A 21,816-nucleotide genomic window follows, 5' to 3' on the forward strand; every position below is an offset into this window, starting at 1 on the left:
GAAAAACTGCACAGACCCTTGCGGCCATATTTGTATATGGAAGAATACCATTTGTGAACTTCCCTAATAAATCATTAGAACAAATGTTCTGACCAAGTTTCAGGAAGATGGCTTTATAATGTGACTTCTAAAAAGCTTTTTTATTTGACCTAGTTTTGTACCCTCATGTGACAACGTCTAGAACCAAGCTTTCAAATGTTCTGAACAAGTTTAGTGCAGATTTGACATACAATGTGGCCGACAGAGTATAAACAAAGTTTCGCAAGAGCCAAATAAGTATAACTGCCTCCCTGTTGTGGTTCTATGTTTTTCAATGAACAGAAACCATTTATGAGTTCGGTCGACATGTCATAAGAACCTATGTCGACCAAGTTGAAGATGGAACTATTCATGTGATTTTTATAGTTTTAACAAGCTTTCTCTTTAATTTGACCCACTTTTTGACATAACGTGGCCTAGCTCAAACTCCACCAAGATTTCATTATCACACAGGTTCTGACCAAGTTTCATGAACATTGGATTGGACGAAGAATAAGACTTCGATCTAGAGTGCTTATAATGTTTCACTATGGTGACACAAGGAAAATTGACACGCGCTGAATATGTTTATGATCTATTACGACGGAGGGAAAATAGGCGATCACAAAGCTTTCCCACCTTTTTTGATGTGGAAATGTGATTTATTTTATTCCAAACCGAGGTTTTCTGCAGTTCAATAATTTAAGGACAACTATATCTAAATTTAATAAACTTTTTACTTCCTAGCCATGAATATTACAAATTAGTGTTTGTGTATGACATCTTATGTTAAAATCTTACTTTTTATAGTTTGTAGGATTTATATTAACAAATCATCCTTTTGTCATAATCCATGCTTTGATGTGTCTTTTATGCCATTTGAGACCATTGAACTTGTTCATAACAGATGTAAAACGAGTTTCCACATGTCAATAAAATACTCTAACATTAGGCATTCAGTGTGAAGAATGGGCGAGTGAAACTGTCGTAAATCTGTCATAGTATATTTGAGTAAAACCAAGAACGTCTACATGTATGTGTACATTTTGTTATCAAATCATATGGTTAGAACTTTATTCCGTCTTTGAGTTAATGCCCTTAGTATACACAAAGGTCAGGAGCTTCCTTTGTGAAAATATTCTGGCACTCTGAATTTAAAGCGTTACTTTACAATGTCATAATATAAGTGTTTGTGTTTTCAAAATTGAGTACACAAATCCTCCCCATTCCTAATCTCAAAAAGTATATATTTTCCCAAATGACTGCCTACTATTCTCAATTCAAGGTTTCCAAGAACAAGAGGACCATGGACCCTAGGCGATCATCTGTGACTCACAGTACATTCTCAGGTGAGCTAACACACAAACAACTTCAAAAAACACAAATACATTTCAACAATTATCTCAATACAATATCAAGTTTGATCTTCATGCCTTATAATATCTATGGTACATGTACATAACAAATCACGTTTTCTGAAAACAAACCTTATTAAATAACTGATTATTTTAGTCAAAATGGTAAAGAAGAGAAACTGAAGTGAAAGTACAAAATCCTAGATTAAATTATAAATTATTTAATCTTTTAATAGAGAACGATGTATTAAACAATCTATGGATTTATGTGTTGTCTGTAAAGATAACTCGGTAAAGGAAGGCAATATTTCAAACCTGCTTCTTTGATGCACATTTCTTCATAAGGAATAAAAATTTATCATAAAAACATGATTGTCTGACATTAAAACAAGTCAATAATAATAAGCATCCAATTTGTCTCAAGTTTATCGATGCTACTTATGGTTTGTGCATCTTTGAAGAAAGTGATAGGAATTCCCTATTATGCTTAAAACCACTTATTTTCCCAATTTAACCAGTATTGGTACCGTTCCTAAAGGGGCGAGGAACAACGCTATTTGTAAATGTGTTGAAATTAGTGTTGTAAAATTAATATATCCTATAATCAACAATGTTAATTTAAATCACCTGAATGCTGTCTTTTCTACTTTATGGTGACAAGGATGTTTATTTAACTCTTGAACTAAGTTGATTAATTTTTTAAAGGGAAACAAGTTAGCTCGCTCCAGGGCAGGGTAAGTTTTAACCCTAGGTACATTATTTGAAAATAAACTTGGCAGAAGATACCCATAGGATGTTACATGTCAAACATTACATCTCTTGCTCTAGTTGTTTTAAAAAAGAAAGTCATTTTGCTATATTGTGACCCCTGGGGTAGTGACAAGCTTTGACCCCAGGGTCATGATTAAAGAAAACTATGTAGAGGAACCCTAGACAATGTAACACAACAAATATTGAAAACTCTGACCCATGTTTAGAGAAGTTTTTTTTTAATCAATTTTTCGCTTAGAAAAATATTTTGAGCTCTGGTGATCAAAATATGAAATGGTGTAGCCAATTGGTGACCAACATATGCAATGGTGCAGCCAATAGGTGACCAACATAATTGATGCATCGGACCAGACAATTGTTGACCAAAATATACAATTGACCAGACAATTAATGACCTACATATGCAATGGTCCAGACAATGTGAACAACTTTGAAAGAGGGTCACTGAACAATCATTCCTAAATTTCCTATGAAGTTTAGTTAATTTTTTTTGATGGGTTAATGCGCAGAAGTTACAAGAAGAAGAAATGCACACACCACATACATGCACTAATGGACAACAGACATCACGGTCTCCTAAATGCTACCCTTGAGAACTTTGGGTTCAGGTGAGCTAAGAAAGTCAACAAAATGCCACAAAACCAGTGAAATTATCCATCTACACTGACACAGGGTTATTTTATTTACCTAACTGGTAAATACTATAACATAAATTTAGCAAACATCAAAGTCATGTTTGTTCGTGTGTCCACTTTGATAATACAATCTTGATCAAATGTTTATATAATAAACTCTGAATTCAAACAAAAACTTTTGTTATAAAATTTACCAATTTATTATACACATATTTAGTTTTATTATATACATGTTTAATGCTTTTATCAAAATACAGGTTGTATCAATCGTTGAAATAAAAAATCTTGTATTACGCTACTCGCTGTTTCCAATTCCGTATTACCATACTAGCCGAACTACTTCGACCCATTTAATGACGTCACATTACGCGCACCGAAAATAGAAACAATTTATATTACGAAATATATTACGTAGTACATCGTGTAACGTCATTTCTGTGACGAAACACAATAGTTTCATCTTAACTCTATGGAATTAAAGAACCTGTCGGACGTGGTGTTTTTTAACAGTAAACTATTCGTTAAAAACATCTAACAAATTCAAAACGTATTTTGGAGTGTGTGTTATCATACATAAATGTATATTTCGATAGGAATACAATAAAATAGTGTGGTTTAAAATAAGTTTCGATAAAGACATGGAAGTTAGAAGTGGAAGTGCATATTGTTTCAACGTTTTTTGTTATAAACATCGGATTAAAGTTGTCAACTTTATTGTTATAAACATTGGATTAACGATGGCATTTAGGTAAGCGTGTCGGAAACCTGTGTTTTCCCGGTTCTAATGTTTACACGTTAATTTACATAAACTAAATTCATACGCGTATTAAATAAAATATGGCATACCGTTTTAGTCATTGTTTTGTCAGTTTTGTTAAAGTAAAAAATACAATTGTTAACTGTTTGCGTTAGTTGTTGTATATAATAAAAGGAATATTACGCTAGTCAATTGTTCCAAGAGTTTGTATCACTCTCGTGGCTTGTGCTATTTCGCATCACACTCGAGGCTCCGCCTCTCGTGTGATACGTCATCACACAAGCCACTCGAGTGATACAAACTCTTGGATTAATTGTCTAGCGTAATATTCCGTATTTATTTAAACAAATTTGTGATTGCATCACTAATCCATTCAGAGTAAACATTAACATCCTATTCATATGATCCATATATTTACCTATGAAAAGTTTGATATAACAGTATATTTGTTATTACAAAATTGATCTGATTTCACAACAAAATATTATGATATCCGCGAGACCCGTGCATTTGTTGTGGGTCACGGCTTTCTTATATCCAAGAGCGACATAGGTTTGTTGTAACTACAAAACTATTTGCAACCATTTAATATATTCAAGGGGTTCAGATAAACTTCAGCTGTGATAGACATCAGATTCATTTTAATTGCGAATCGCAGGGCAGGCTTGTAAGGGTCAGGCCCCCGTCGGTATGTTTAATTATTGGACTTGAATATTTAAGAACTTGAAAATTACTGAATGTTTCTTATTAATTAGTATATTTTGTGGATTTGTTTAATAGCGGAATAAAATCTCAATGCACTATTCAATGGATGCCTTGTCACTCCATCAAGTTATGCAGCATTAACAATTAGCTGATTCATAACTGTTTGCACATTAAGTGCCTTTGGGTTATACAACATTAAGTGTCATGTTTCTGGAAAAGCGTTTAGAAAATCCTAAAATAAATGTATCGGAAAACTACTTTGTATTTGATATTATATTACATTTACAAATTAGATATATTACTGTACACTTGTTCGTTAACCAAGTACTCCAATAGTATTTGATAAGTAGTGTGCAGCCAATTTTGTTGTAAAATGAAATTGTTTAATGAAAACAGCAAGACAAAGTTGCATCTTATATTTTGGAAAAATACCGCAACTTAATTTGAATTATTGTGCAATCTTATACTAGGTTTGCATGTTAGCTACCAACTCACAATATGTTTGTGCAAAACCTCGATCCAGCCTCAAGTTATCTATTTTTACCAACAGAGAACTTGACAAAATTGCCTTTGAATGCGAATCCAAGCTTTGTCACAATGTAAGCATTCCGCAGGCAAAACTAAATTTCGTGACCTGTTTGCTGTTTTTCTTTTTTTTAAAGGGATCTTGACCTTGTTCTGATAGGTTCCAAATGCTATCCCAAGCAAGGTATTCATTAAAGCTATCTACAAACAAAACTTCAGCATAATACTTTCATCCATATTCAAGTTATTAAATGGCACCTGTTTCTTCTACTTTTAGTAAAAGTGGCCTTGACCTTGACTCGACTAGCCCCAAATACAATCCCAAGCTTGGTCTCATTGCAAGCTTGCTAAAGTTTCATCCTGATTATTCCATGCAAACAAAAGTTATCAACTGGAAACCACATGTTTAGTTTTGCTTTCTTTGCCTGCCTGCCATACCTCATTAAAGATACCACGATCTTTAACTTCGTTGAAAACATGGTTAACAAGCTTTATGTTGTGTTGAACATGGTATTACGTAAAACTTAACTTTTTAAACTTAAAAGCTAAATATGAATTATACTAGAAGGGCTGTATGTTAATTTTATACCCAACTTGTCTACTAGGGCAAGTACTTTAAAAATCCACTTGTCCTGACCTAATATCTTGCCTGTGCATGAACTGCACTGTTTGCAGTAAACATATTTTTTTTTAAATCATATAACCTCACATTTCTGCATTTAGAACTGTTAATACAAAAATAGGGACATGATGGCCCTGAAGCACTCTTGTAAAAGACTTGACCTTGTGACCTAGTTTCTGACCCCATGTGACCCAAATTCAAGCTTGGCCTACATAATGTCAACATTAATATTCTTTCCGAGTTTCATCAAGGTTTAGTCATGAATTTTCTCTATAGGACTTTTCTCTCAGATTTGACATGGTAATCTTGTGTGTGGTAAGATCTTTCCCAGATTTGAACTAAAGTATGTATTGTCAAGACAAACATTTGGACCTTTCATCATGTTTCAGTCATAAATACGGTCTATAGAGTAGTAACAACATAAGATTTGACCAGGTGAGCTAGTTTTAGACCTCACATGATCAAATTTTAAATGTGGCCTACATAGTGGAAACTTTTTTCCAAATATTTAACCTGTTGAACTAATTTAAGGACAAACGTGACAAGGCAAAAAATGTGTCCAAATATTGTTAAAATAAGCAGTGTGACAAAAAAACATCGTGAATGAGTAAAAATGTGGCCTCTTAAGTGGTTACAAGGTATTTCAAATATTTAACCTCATGACCAACTTTTTTGCCATGCACTCAAACCATGTTTGAACTAAGCCAAGATATTGTCAAGGTAAAGACCAAGTTTTATCCAAATTGGACGAACAATGTGGCCACCAATTGCTTAAGGGGTCATACGTTGTTTTTTTTCTAAGATTTGACCTGGTGAACTAGTTTTTGTGAAAACTGACCCTGGTTCAAACAGTCTGACAATGTTGTATTATGATTGAGTCATAAATGTGGCATTGAGAGTGAAAATAATGTTTTTTCTAAGATTTGAACTCGTAACCTAGTTTTTGGACACAAGACTCCAACATTTCATTCATCCAATGGTTTTTATTAATGCTTTCATTCATTGCTGTCAATAGATGTTGTATTATTGTAATGTAGCTTAGAAAAACACTAAATGCATTTGTGTTTCATGGCCCAATCAAGCCCGACTATTCAAACTAAGCAAATCAATACTTTTGTATGTCACAATGACAGTAAACCAGTCATTTAAATGTTTATCATTCACAGAAATTAACCTCCATTTTCACGGCCCAAGTTTCAAGAAATGGTTTGTAAAAGTTGCATTAATTCTTAATCTAAATCCACTTGCCACTTCGTTGATATATTCAAACAGTGCCCCATCTCCTTAAGTGATATATAAATGTTCAACATGAGATCCTGGGTCTCAATTGTTTCTTTAGATAGAAATATAACCAAAAAGTCACTTTACTATATTTACTCCCCCAAAAAATCTTCAACACAATTATCATCAATTTTGGGAAGAATTGCTTTGAAAAATGCAAGTCATTAAAGTTTATTGAGAATTAATTGAAATATCATATGCATAATTTTGAGTTTTTGTTAAGTATTGTTTTTGTGTGTTTTTGGCTCTGAACGTTATTCGTCTGCAGATTTATAAGTCATCAAATAATACATACTAGCCTAGCTTTCAACGACTGACGGATTTCCCATGCAAGAGTAGAATCAGGGCAAGTTCTTGTCAATGCCAGCTGTCTTAGTAGGCAAGTTTCAAACAGCATTGATAAAACGTAATATGTACATTGCTTGACCCTATATAAGAATAATGCAATAAATTGTGTATACCAACAATTGGTGAAAATTTCTTGCGTTGCTACATTCGACCATCTGGAATCCATTTTCGAACTCAGCTGAGATATCATTAAAACAAATATTCTGACCAAGCATCATATAGATTGGACAATTTTCACTTCGGTAGCACAAACTTTCGGAGTATGGTCATTTTAACCCTAGTGGTATGATTTGAACAAACTTAGTAGACAACCCATAGAGGATGCTACACAAAATATTAAAGCCCCATAAATACTAAAAATTAACGAATATTTCATAAAATAATTTGTAAAATAAAATTAACCCATTATAATCCGTGTTCCTTATAGCAATAGCCAAAATTTCAACGCTAGATGTGGTCTTGAAATATAGATTTTAAGAGATACAAAATGCTCATTTTTATTTTTTGTGACATTATATTCCATGCAAATTTCCCACGACCATATCCGAAAATTTACCAGCGAAAAGAGATTGGCTTCTTTTTCGTGCTTTCAACGCTGCCTGCAGCATTCCTCGCGCCAATCTGGCTGTAAATTGTTAAATTTACTTTTTCAAACGCCATTGATATTGCTTTGTGTTCATAAGTTTAATCTATTATACCCACGCACAACAAAGTTGTAAGGGGTTCATACTTGTTTAAGGTTGTCAATCTGGTCTTGGTGTTACTGTTAATGATTGTTTGATTGTTAAATTATTGCTGCTGTCAGTGTATGATAAAAGACGAAACGATTTATTTTAATGACATATTCAACGATTAACCCTTTGCCGCATAGATGCTTATAATCTTAAGCCTATAGATACGTTTATAACCGTCTCTATTGATAACCGCATACATTCCACTTCTCCCGTCTCTATCCATTACACAATAATCCTGTATATGCCCGATTTCCGTTTTTTAAACGAACATTCTGGTAAATATTGACGACACAAGTGCTCAAAAATTTAATTAACACAAACATTCGCTATTTTTCTTTAGTGTCAAATTAATGACGGCAAATATTCTATACAAAGATTTTAGGAAATTAGCGTCCAATCAGGACAAGGGTATTCCAAAATGCGTAAATTACCTGATGCGATGTGCGGCGTCGTGTAAAGTTAATGTTGTGTTACAAATTCCACCCACAAATATATACATGTATATGGCCATGATATTTGTGTGTCCATCTTTTGTCCTGGTTAAAAGCGCGCGAACATTGGCGTGGGTGTATTTATTTTTACACAAAATCTTCGGAGCGCAGACAACATTAAAAGTTTCTAAGTGAATTTCCATTAAAGTATCGGTGTATCTCACAAATGATTTGGAATTGCCATTTCCTCTGAATGAAATAAAAATCAAACATGCTGTATCATTATTATCTTTTAGTTCGTTCAATATTGGAACAATTATTTTACTGCATACTCATTGCACAAAAAAGCGCCATGTACAGTTCATATTATTTAACAACGACCAATAAACAACTTCGTTTATATTGAGATTTAATGCAACATGTACAAGTCATCTTCTGGAAAATCGGGAGAAAGTTAAAGCGAATTTTTGATAAACCAACATTTTTTTAAATTTAATTTGTCATAAATTTGTCTGTGTATGTTGGTTTGGTTCTAATTTGTTTTTACCAAATCTTATAACAATAAATATCGTTATTTTAATTTTTTAAAACAAGTCTGGTTTCCGAGATCATATACGAGAATTAACAGGGTGAACTTCTGCGGTATGTTAACTGACCTATACAATCATTGTTTTAACAGACGACGTTGATTGGGCATTAAAACAAAGATGCAGTCAGCGGTTTCAGTAGACCTTTTGTACTGACGAACATAATACTTAATATTGCAAGTGCTTATCTAATATTTAGGGATAAAAAACACAGGTCCCAGCCACTTTGTGCTTGTTTGGGCATCCCAACACGTGTTAAGAAACAAACAAGCTCGAGTAATAAAGCACATAGATTATGATCTGAAAACTGCATTTAGTCTGAAACAATATGCCGACAAATCAAACGATTCGCTAACTAATGTTACAGTATAAAATTCTATAGTTTAAGATGGGATTGCATTTCCTACTGCATTAGCATACGCTTCTATTTCAGTGTTATATCCTCGTATTATTTGCACAGATTTATTGTGTTACTATGGCTGATTACTTAGATCAATTATTTGAAAGTGACTGATGAGTCTGAGTTTTCTTGCTTCTCAGTGTTTGACTATGATATTGAAGTTGGGGATTTGTCCGATGATGACAATTTTCCTGATTAGGCTGCCGTTGATAATTGGACAGATGACTTCAGTCAAATGAGGGTGCGTCTGCACAAAATATATGATGAAACAAAATCATAACCTAGATCTATTGCTGAACAGATTTCAAAATGTCAAAACAAGTTATTTTCATTAGTAACTCAACTGCTACCACCCAATTATATCTACCGGTATGCCCTAAACATAAATCAACTTAATACATTTAGATTATTTAAAATAAAATATTACCAATGACAAGATCATATTATTAATAATATTAAATTTTATGTTATATTTGTTAATAATTAAGATAAAAAATTATGTCGATAATAATATAATAATTATGTAAATAAAAAGCTGTTTTGTTTTATAAGTTTCAGTTTGATGAGTTCAACACGCAGCCTGGTTCACGCCTAGCAGTGGGATTAAATTACTTTTGGCTGCTGTTTACTCCACAGCTGCTTCAGTCTATTGTGGAGTACACAAACAGCTACTTTGCTTGGAAGATGGGGCAGCCGGACTCCCCGATGGACGCTAAATGGCAGGACACCACTAAAGAAGAGATGCGGGCATTCCTTGTCATCAATATCCTGGTTAAAATCAACACGCTTTCCAATGCCGAGTTGTTATGGTCGACAGATCTCTTCATCAGAAATGCTGGAATCACCAACACCATGACGTGCAACAGGTTGCAGAAGATGGTGCAGCATTTGCATGTTGCGGACCCGTTTACTGAGCCAGGAAGGGGAGAGCCAGGATATGACCATTTCTTCAAGGTGCGACCTGTCATGGACAGCGGTAGCCGGACCTTCCAGGAGCTCTACACTATCAACAAGGACGTCGAAGATGACGGGGCAATCATAGCATTCACCGGCCAAATCAGCTTCCGACAGTACATGCCCGCCAAGTGAAAAAAGGGGAATTAAGGCGTGGACGCTCTGCGAAGCCAAGACAGCCTTTCTTGCCAGTTTTGAGTTATACCTGGGGCAACAGAACAACCAGACAGAACCACGGACGTGTCCACAATGTTGTGATGAGGCTGGTAGACCACATTTACCACTCATTCCGTTGGTTGTTTTCGTCAACTTTTTCACAGGTATTTCTGATGAAGCAAATCCTGGAGAATGTGCTTTACGTCTGCAAGACAGTTAGGGTCAAAATGAAGGAATTCCCGAGTCAGTGGAAGAAATCAACAGAGGTACGATAGCGCGGCAACTGCAAGATCTTGAAGAAGGACAACACCAACCTGACTGACACTGTGTGGAATGACAAGCGACTTGTACATCACTTGTCCACATTGAGCCAACCCACCTTCATTATGCCTGAACAGCGACGATGCAGAGCCAATGTCCTGCACCTTCAGCAGCCACACACTGTGTACATGCACAACATGTTTATGGGTGATGTCGACCTGCATGATCAGTACCGGGCTAAGTTTGATGTTGGGCTCTGTTCCAAGAAGTACTGACAACACATCATCTGGTTTATTTGCAATTGCTGCATCGTGAATGCCTTCATCCTGTAAACACAGGCTTACATGGGGGGCATGTCTTGTTTTGACTCTATGACATGACAGGGCATGCAAGTACCACACCCGATACCTGAAGCAGCAGAAGGATACGAAGTATGGTTGTGCTACTTACAGTGTCTACCTGTGTCGGTATGGATGTTTGTGAGGTATCACAATCTGTCATAATTTATGACTGTACTTGTAATGACACTTTTAATTTCGTTTTTATTAAGCTATTCATAGATTGCTACTATATTTTATTTCTTCAAATTATATTGTTTTATAATTATGAAAAAAAAACTTTAAAGTAATAATTTATTTTAAATTGAAATTTGTATTAACCATGAACTATAAATATAGTTAATTTTATCACTTGTCATGTAACATTATAATTTGAAAAAATCACACTTAATAGTCATAATTAAAAACAATGAGCTGTAAAAAACTTCTAACTAATGTAAACAGTAGTTTCATGTTTGCAAATTAAAGTTTATTGCAACCCAGCTATTTGTTAAGCTTGGGTCAATGCTGTTATTGTGTTATGTAAATATAGATGATAATTGTATTTTATTATTAATTGTGTTATATTAATATGAATTGAAAGCATGTGGTTTGTAAATAAATACTGAATAAATTCTTTTTTACTTGACAAAAAGTATGTCTTCTTTGTTTTTTTTCATACATTTCTTATGCGTTGTTTACAAAACAGATTTTACATGTATATGATTGAAAGGAAAATTTATTTCCTTACAATCTGGACATTGACACAAATGATGTGAAATGAAAGGAAGTCAGTGATAGTTAAGCCTACACAAAACTGGCGTAGCAGTTGATAATTTTTCCAATATTTGTCCAATAACCCTATAGAGATGGTGTAGTCAGGCTTATCAGCTGTATATGCAGTCACTGTAATCAGAACAGAATGACGTGTATTTGCCCGGAGCGGCAAATCAGATAAGAGGTCTATCAGGGAAAGGCTTAACACAGTACAGATTAAGGGTGACATACCATCAGACATGTTTTTATCAGCATGGTTTTAACTTAAAAATACAGTGATGTTTCTGACATTCTGAACGTGAAATAGAATTTGCCTGTGCCATTTGAACCGTTGGGATCTATTACCAAATTAACTTTGTGCTATTATTATTAGTAATGTTGTCTCAAACTTTGGAATACAATCCATAAATAGTCCATTTTTAGTAAACCTTGAAAATATTGTTTAAAAATTAATAGATGTTATTCTGTAGCTATTTTTGTCTACGCAATTAAGGAACAGGCCCCGTATATAATGTATATAATGAATCTGTGTAAAATTCCCAAAAGTTTCACGTTAAAAAAGCCAATTAATGTTGACATTTATTATCTGTGATAAAGATAATGACGACAATGATGATATTTCATTATTTCAATTGCAAACACTGCACTACTTACTTAATATGTGGAGAGTCACATTAGTGCTAAACACTTGCTGTCCATCTGGGTTTGTACTCCTACATCTCCATTGATCTCCATCCTGATCACGAGTCAGGCCTTTGATGATGCATGTATACTCCCTGGATCTGCAGCTGCAGGACATGAAACTGGGTGGAGTAGGTGGGTCATAGTCGCACTGGTCAGCGCCCCTTATCGCTATAAACAGTATGTTTATCTCTGTTGCTGCACCAAAGCTTCTCCTTCTCCAGACGGCAACATCCTCCATATGAGGCTGTAGAGTGCATCTGAGCTGCAGTGAAGAGTACTCAGCCTGCATGGTGGTATTGGGAGTCAGTGTAACCTGGCCAAAGGCAACTGAAAAAGTTTAACAGAAATAGTTTTTGTTGAAGAGAGTTGGATTTGTTTGAATGAACATGTGTGAAAAAAAATCTTAAAAAATAATTTGTCATCCCTATGTTAAGAGAACATCTAAACTGCGTAGGCGAAACATGGGAAATACGAACCTGCAATAATAGAAACAAAGAAAACACACGATCTATTTACATAAGTCATTGTAACCATGTTTAATTTAACAACACCTGCGATATTCACAAAATTATACGCTGCTTCTAAACCAGTTTGAAACGGCTCCTGGTGTTGAGTTGCCCATATTGGGAAAATTGCATCCATATTGTATACATGTATATACATTTTCAACAGCGTTCATATGAAAACATAATAAAATGTCAAGAACCAAACTCAAGCGTGATTGTTGATAAGCTATGTAAGCTTCCCGGTTAGCTAACTCGGTAAACCACTCGGCTTGATATCTAGAGATCACTGGTTCGAGTCTCGGACTTGCACACACTTTTCACCTCCCTGACTACAATATTACCCAAACTAGGAATGTGGCACTCTTAGTTTTCCTTGTAACTTGCGCATTAGCTCGACAGGATCAGTTATACACTATTCTCTGTGACACAAATTCGAGGATGAATTCCAACATGACAGGAGAGAATGTCACGGTACCAAATTTTAAAGGGATTGGTGATAAGCTGTGTATGCGAACCAGTATGCTCAATCACTATCCGTAAAAGGGAGGGGGGAGGGGTACGAGAACCGGACTGGCTGCACACTTTTCACCTCCCGTCGCCATATATATAAACATGTCTGACGGCAAAAAACTTATTTATTAAAATAAATCACTGTGTATGAAGGATTTATCCTGCGAAAACGATCATGCTGATAACCTTTAAACTTAAATTGCATTGTATAAGGAATATTTGCATATGCGTATACAGTTGTTTACATACAGTATTTCCCGGAACCGCTAAAGTGATTAAGTGAAAACTACCCTTTAAGTATTGTTTTTGTGAACAATCTTAAATATGAATCGAGCTGAGCTTATTTTATATTTAATTTTGACTATTTTTTATTATACCTTAACATTTATTATTGCAACATTATCATTTCCACTAAAATCATCATCATCATCATCATCATCATCATCATCATCATCATCATCATCATCATCATCATCATCATCATCATCATCATCATCATCATCATCATCGTCATCCTCCTCCTCCTCCTCCTCCACATCATCACCGTCATCATCATCATCATCATCATCATCATTTACATCATCATCATCATCATCATCATCATCATCATCATCATCATCATCATCATCATCATCATCGTTATTTTCATCACGTCCATTAACGTCATCATCATGATTATTATCAGCATCAAAACAACTACTACCATCATACTAATCATCGTAAGCACAAATCACCACCATATTAATTATCTATATAGACATCCGCATCATTTTCCTTATCATACTTATCGTCTTTATCATAATAACTGTTTAATTACATCATTTTAGAACGTGATTTTTTAAATATGAAAACTTTCAACACTCGACATTTTTTCAAACAGACAATAAATCAAAAACACAATCTCACGCATATCGTCATTACTCTGACCCCAACAGGTGATTCTTATATTGCTTTTAAATAAAGGTAAATTGCATAGTTGCTCGGTCTCTTGGACTCTCATTGCTTGGAATTACAGTTACCGAATTAGCATACTAAAAAGGCCACTTGCTAAGAATAACTGGGCTTTCGATCATAAAATGAATTCAGTATGTTGATACACCTACTGACGAGGGAAAGCACCGTGCATTGATTTCTGCTATAAGAGTAGCGTCGCCTATTTAAAATTCTTAGCAAAATTAAACCTGTAAGTGTTCCTGACTACTTAAAGTAAATATCAAACATAAATAATCAACATGCATGTCATGTTTTATCTTTCTAAAATTGTATAATTTGAAGGATTTATACTACGTGCAGTTGAAAACCAGCTTTAATTAAAATAAAAGTTCATTTACTCTGAAAAACTACTGCAAATCCTAAAAGATATCTGCTCCATATTATCCCATGATGTGTCAGACACGGTGTAATTTTTTTATGTCGGTAAACATGGCCATTCGTCTCACTATTCGCTGCTGTGTTTTATCTCATAATCGTGTATGCAGAATTTCTAATAAAAATGATCATGCAGTAATGTATATTTACATAAACGAGTTTTGAAACGCAATGACAGATTAATAATCATATCTTTATATCTACTTATTCTTGTAACTGTATTTTTAAACGCTTATTTAACAATATGCCGACCAGGAAGTTATCATATAGTTGGATAAAATCCTCCTTCGTTCATCATGACCTACATTACACCTTCATGTATAGGCTCCTGCATGTGGATTGTTTACTCACAAAATCCACTTCACAAGTAAACGAGTCCAGAGTACATCACGACCACTGGCAAAACTCGCAAAAACGAAATTTTGCAAACTAAAATACATTGATTTCAATAGATATGAAAATTTCAGATAAAGTGTGCGATAAAATGCTTCCTTGTGATAAATTTTTTGATGTTTTTTTTTTCACAACAAATTGATTTATATCAGTATAAATTGTTTGGTTAAAATTGCCGTTCTCATCGGACGTATTGTAAGCATAAGATATAAAGTTTTTTAATGAGATCTCTGCACTTGAGATTTTCTTTTCAAAACGCAAGTTCAAATCGAATGTATGCAGTAAAACATGATTTACGGATAAAACAACTGATGACACAGTTAATATTATATTTTTGAGAATTAAAGTATTATAATTATTGTTATTAACCCATAATAACGTATTGACTATTTTTGGACTGTGGTATCTTAATCAGAATGATCAACTACGAATCTATCCGCTGATAAATCACAAATATGTTTTTACAGTAGTCTGCATGCTTTATTGCATCAAAACAGGTACATATTGGTTCATACTATAACAGATGCAAACTGACTGACTGACTGAATGACTGACTGACTGACTGACTGACTGACTGACTGACTGACTGACTGACTGACTGACTGACTGACTGACTGACTGACTGACTGACTGACTGACTGACTGACTGACTGACTGACTGACTGACTGACTGACTGACTGACTGACTGACTTACTGACTGACTGACTGACTTACTGACTGACTGACTTACTGACTGACTGACACACTGACTAACCGACCGACCGACCGACTGACTGACTGACTTGCTGTTTGTCCGTCAGTCAAAGTCAGCAGTCCGTCAGCAAGTCAGTCAGTAAGTCGGTCGGTCGGTCGGTTAGTCAGTGTGTCAGTCAGTCAGTAAGTCAGTCAGTCAGTAAGTCAGTCAGTCAGTCAGTCAGTCAGTCAGTCAGTCAGTCAGTCAGTCAGTCAGTCAGTCAGTCAGTTTGCATCTGTTATAGTATGAACCAAATGTACCTGTTTTGATGCAATAAAGCATGCAGACTACTGTAAAAACATATTTGTGATTTATCAGCGGATAGATTCGTAGTTGATCATTCTGATTAAGATACCACAGTCCAAAAATAGTCAATACGTTATTATGGGTTAATAACAATAATTATAATACTTTATTTCTCAAAAATATAATATTAACTGTGTCATCAGTTGTTTTATCCGTAAATCATGTTTTACTGCATACATTCGATTTGAACTTGCGTTTTGAAAAGAAAATCTCAAGTGCAGAGATCTCATTAAAAAACTTTATATCTTATGATTACAATACGTCCGATGAGAACGGCAATTTGAACCAAACAATTTATACCGATATAAATCAATTTGTTGTGAAAAAAAAACATCAAAAAATTTATCACAAGGAAGCATTTTATCGCACACTTTATCTGAAATTTTCATATCTATTGAAATCAATGTATTTAAGTTTGCAAAATTTCGTTTTTGCGAGTTTTGCCAGTGGTCGTGATGTACTCTGGACTCGTTTACTTGTGAAGTGGATTTTGTGAGTAAACAATCCACATGCAGGAGCCTATACATGAAGGTGTAATGTAGGTCATGATGAACGAAGGAGGATTTTATCCAACTATATGATAACTTCCTGGTCGGCATATTGTTAAATAAGCGTTTAAAAATACAGTTACAAGAATAAGTAGATATAATGATATGATTATTAATCTGTCATTGCGTTTCAAAACTCGTTTATGTAAATACATGTATACATTACTGCATGATCATGTATATTAGAAATTCTGCATACACGATTATGAGAGAAAACACAGCAGTGGATTTATTTTTATTAGTAACTAAACTGCTACCACCCAATAATATCTACCGGTATGCCCTTGATGTCTAGAGATATCTGTCGCGCAAAATAGCGTGCGTCGCCGCGACTGTCGCGCAAAATATCGTGTATCGCTTCGTGTGTCGTGTGTCGCCCTTAATGCAAGAAGAGCGAGATTATAGATGGCTCTATCCGGATTCCGTAAATTTTGTAGATAATGTTTTTAATTGCAATTTATCAAAAACATACCAGCAAATGCACATTAAACCTTACTGGTTTTACATGTCCATTGACGTGACATTTACAAATTTACATTCACATGTCATTTTAACTCGACCATTCTGCCACCACTTGATATGCGATATCCGATCATATTGCGTGTCATGTGACATACCAACGAAAACACTGTTACCACGTGCGATGCGACGTACCATCGACAAAGTTGTTACCTCGTGCAATTTCATGTACCATTAACAGTTCTGTTATCATGTTTTATGATGGAGAGTAAGTTGGTTCCTTTTTCCTAGTTCCTTTTTTGAAAAAGGAATAAATAATAAATTAATGAAGATGGGACAATAAATGGGGCCTTTAGAGGGTTAACAAAGCTTTGCTATTGCCATATTAGGCCATATGCCCCACCCCCCTGGCGGTCATGTTTTTCAACAATTTTTTAACTTATCCAAGATATCATTTGGACACATTTTCTGACCATGTTTCATGAAGATTGGACAATAATGCAACTTCTAGGGTGTTAACAAGGTTTTACTATAGCCATATAAGGAAAACTGCGCCGCCCCCTGACGGCCATGATTTTCAACAGACCGGAACCATTTACAAACTTATCCGAGATTTCATTTTAACAAATGATCTGACTAAGTTTCATGAAGATTTGACAAGAAATTTGACTTCTGGAGTAGTACCAATGTTTTTAAAGAGCCATGCAGGGAAAACTGCCCCGCCCCTGGAGGCCATGTTTTTCAACCAACCGGAACCATTTTTTGAACTCGTCTAAGATATCATTGGGACATATGTTCTTAACAAGTTTGATGAAGATTGGAAATACATGTTGCCTCTAGAGTGCTAACAAAGTAAATGTTTACGACGCAGGATGCGCGACGGACAAATGGCGATCACAGAAGCTCACCACGAGCACCCACGAGCACGTTGTGCTCAGATGAGCTAATAAAACTTCATTTTCGTGTATTAATCAGAGAAGAAGGAATATAAATACAACAATTTACATTATTTAAACTACATCTCGTCGTTCATTTTTTGATGTCCAGATCAAGGCGTCCTATTATGATTAATATTCTAGAATGGTTTCTTTTCTGTCTTAAACTGTGTTGAATTTTGATTACATCGTCACATTCGTCCATACCTATAAAACATTTAAATAATTGGCCCTCGACTACAATTCTGAATGTTGAACAAACAATAGTTATACCAACAAATGGGCTATGATTGCCCATAAGAGCTCATCTGAGTTTACAGACACCAATTGTTGAAGACTTCAACATTCAAACATGGCCTTATTTTTTTCAAGATACATAGGCTATCAGAATTTCATTAAGATTGAGACATACAGTCAATTAGGCCCTAGAATGGTAACGCGTTTTTTGAAAATTTGTCAGGGTGACCATGTTTTTTGACGCATCTGACAAAAATTCAAACTAGGATAGATATTGTCTATTTTTAATTTGTTATAAACCTACTAAAAGGTAAAGCACTGCGCATTGATTTTTGCCAAAAGAGGAGCTTCGCCTATTTGAAAGTCTTATAAAAACACTCTTTAGTGTTACTGATTTCTTATAGTACTATCAAACATATCTGATCAATATGCATGTAGTTTTATTGCGTGGCTTTTTCATCTAAAATGACCTATCACAAAACGCGAGGAGACCCGAATGAGTACACCTCATTTATTCCATTTGCTGATAAGAGCATAATCCCCCAGAATATTGGAGACACCACCGCGCCTTTGTCTTATAAGGCGTTACACTGCACAGTTTATGGAGATGCGAACTTCTCACTTCATGTTCATAAGAAGCGAAGACACACAATATGGTCCAGTAACAATTACGTATTGCTGTTAAAGTCCATCGCCAAAACTTTCAGGGTCAGTGCTGGACCAGTAAATCGCCCGGGGAAAAAGGAACGTACTATCAATAAACGCCTTATTTTGATAACACAGAATAACTTTAATTTGTTTAATATATATTAAATGACACGAACTTTAGGGACAGAAATGAATGAAAACCTATCGGCAAATGTCATTAGTCTTGTATTGCGAGACAAAACTACCGAAATAGTAAAGTGCCCATGATAGAAGGGAAATAGTTCAATTATCTAGCCACACATATGGAATCCGCGTAGTCTTGTCAGTATATGCATACTGAATAGGCTACTTTGGAGATTCCACAAAACCTTGTGTGTGTTTTTATAGCGGAAAGCGAACACTTGTTTGTGGTATAATATACGTGCACTTCATTACAAACATTTCATGCGGTGGATATTCGACCGTTTAGTGAAAAACGAACACAACCATACTTAAACTTTTGTTCCTATTTTAATAACTTAGAATAAAAAATTATCTACCTTTATTTCAAAGTCAGGATATACGCCGAACATCGTTTTTAAAGATATTTTTTGTTTTATCTTCGACAATTTTGATAATTAAATTCCTACACAATACGTGCAGTTGCATACCAGCTTTTATGTAAATAAAATATCACTTACCATGATAACCTACAGCAAATCCTAATAGATAGGCGTAAAACACATGTTTCATCTTAAAAGTAAATGTAATCCCATGATGTGTCTGACACGGTGTAACATTTCTTCTATCGGTATACATGGCCATACGTTTCACTTCCATTCACTGTTGTGTTTGATCTCATAACCGTTAATGCACATTTTCAATTAAAGATTGATGGTTCTATAATGTGTCTAACACTAGTTGTTTAACACAATATTTGTTTAACACAATGACAAATTAATAATCATAGTATTTTATCTACTTAAACTTGCAACAGTATTCTATAACGCGAAGTAAATAATATTCCCACCCGGAAGTAATTATATAGTTTTATAAATTCATCCTTCGTTTAACATGACCTAAATTACACCTATATGCTCCTGTGTGTGGAATGTTTATAACGAAATAACGTTTACAAGTGAACGAGTCAAGCGCACATAACGACAACTGGCACAACATCGCGAAAACAAAATTTTGCAAACTTAAATGCCCATTTGTCTATTAGATATGTACATTCAAGATAAAGTTTGCGATAAAATGCTTTGTTGTGATAATTTATTGTATGCATTGCCTGAGATGGTACTAAAAATGTCATAGACCTGACGAACTCGTACGTCGTGAAAGAAAGAACAAACATATATGATTTATTAAAAAAGGGCATTTATTATAAAATGCCATAAAGCAAATAATTATTTAACAGATTATTTCCTGAATGACATAATGGGCGGTTAAAACACTCCCTTTAGATGAAAGATAGCCGACCACGAAAAAATAGGAAATACGGACTTTACACAAGAATGCTCGGAAATCACCCGGGAAATGTATACCATTGTGGCGTCCGTTAGAATGAGGAACTCGGCTATCCCTGTGGTTGCCGTACGTTTATTAAACACATTTATTTTGTAAATAAATAGATATTTAGTGGACACTTTGTTGGAGACAATATGTAACTAGTTAATGCTAGTTAACCAAGATGCTTTTGTTTTACTCACTATCTCTGCCCAGACAAGTTGAGCAATTGAGGTGAAATGTTTGCTGTCAATTTCGAATTCGACCGCCATTTTATACTTCTTCGAACGAGCCCAAGTGACTTAAAAGGACCAATGACCATATCCAGCCTGCCAGCATAATGACAATCAGCCAATAGGATTCGGATGTTAAAATGATGTTAACAATGGACATAGACAGACTTACGTAAATAACAAGTTAAGTGCAATTATTATCATTATTATCATCATCATCATCAATAGTATAAGCATTAAAACTTTGAGAACTGCATTCCACGTAAGTATAAACAGTAAACAATAAGGCATATTATGCCCGCACTGGGTCATTGCAACCTTCACATGGATTCATGCACGAAACATGGACTTCACATGTGGCATAAAGACTGGTAAAAACGCGCCGCAAAAAGGTATATAAAAAGTGTATAAAAACACACATTACACATGTATGCAAAATAAAAACCTAAAATGCATTATAAGAATGAACAACATGAAAATCCTATTAGGTACCACATACAGAAAGTACACGGATAAACCATACGGCGGAGGTGTATGGAAGGAAAAGACCGCCAATATTATTTATCACCAGAAATGTTACACGTGTTGAGTATTCAGCTAATATGTTCCATGTTGCAATTATAGATTATACATACATGTCAAATAATATCCGTTCAAATAAACAATGTTTGATATTAATGTTTCAATTTTAAACAATGTCAATTTTAAAGATGAAGACATCTCAAATGTTCATCGTGTGCATTGTCCAATTAAAACTGTTCAATGAATAAAAAATTAAATGTTCAAAATATACTCTCGATTGGTCATTGTCGTCTTAGTTACTTCTTATTAGTACATCGGGTAATCTAAAGTATCATGCACGCTTAATATACTAAAACGTACACCTGAGTATGACTGTGCGTCTTTAAATGCATTTTGCCTGCACAGGTTATATTGTTGTATTCTTAGGTTATATTGTTGTATTCTTAAGAATATCAGGAGTACATCAAAGTAGAACTTGTGCCTACAACGAATAAGTGAGCCCTAGTTTAACACATCTCTATAATCGCATTATATTTACCGTCCGATTTCAAGTTGACAAGATGAAAGGTGTTATGTCCGTTTATCCGTAATCTTTCTCAATAAACACCGAC

At 34.7% G+C, this 21,816-nt stretch overlaps 1 protein-coding gene across 4 annotated transcripts in view; it reads right to left on the reverse strand.

The window, feature by feature from the left end:
* LOC127856292 (nephrin-like) overlaps positions 1 to 20,151 on the reverse strand; it is an 83,633-nt gene extending 63,482 nt beyond the window's left edge. For 3 of the 4 annotated variants that reach the window (XR_008037946.1, XM_052392402.1, XM_052392404.1), the window contains exons 1-2: positions 19,643 to 20,151; positions 12,289 to 12,645 (exon numbers count right to left, since the gene is read on the reverse strand). Coding sequence is in view for 2 of the 4 variants with exons in the window: in XM_052392402.1 (XP_052248362.1) it covers positions 12,289 to 12,645; positions 19,643 to 19,781 (496 nt within the window). In the remaining 2 variants the exon portion in view is untranslated. Of the gene's footprint in view, positions 1 to 12,288; positions 12,646 to 14,665; positions 14,781 to 19,642 lie in introns of those variants that run through there. The other variant, XR_008037947.1, reaches the window with a different exon arrangement.
* Positions 20,152 to 21,816: the final 1,665 nt, after the last annotated feature.

The sequence above is a fragment of the Dreissena polymorpha genome, chromosome 13 (genome assembly GCF_020536995.1).
Source record: "Dreissena polymorpha isolate Duluth1 chromosome 13, UMN_Dpol_1.0, whole genome shotgun sequence".
NCBI classification, from domain to species: Eukaryota; Metazoa; Mollusca; class Bivalvia; order Myida; family Dreissenidae; genus Dreissena; species Dreissena polymorpha.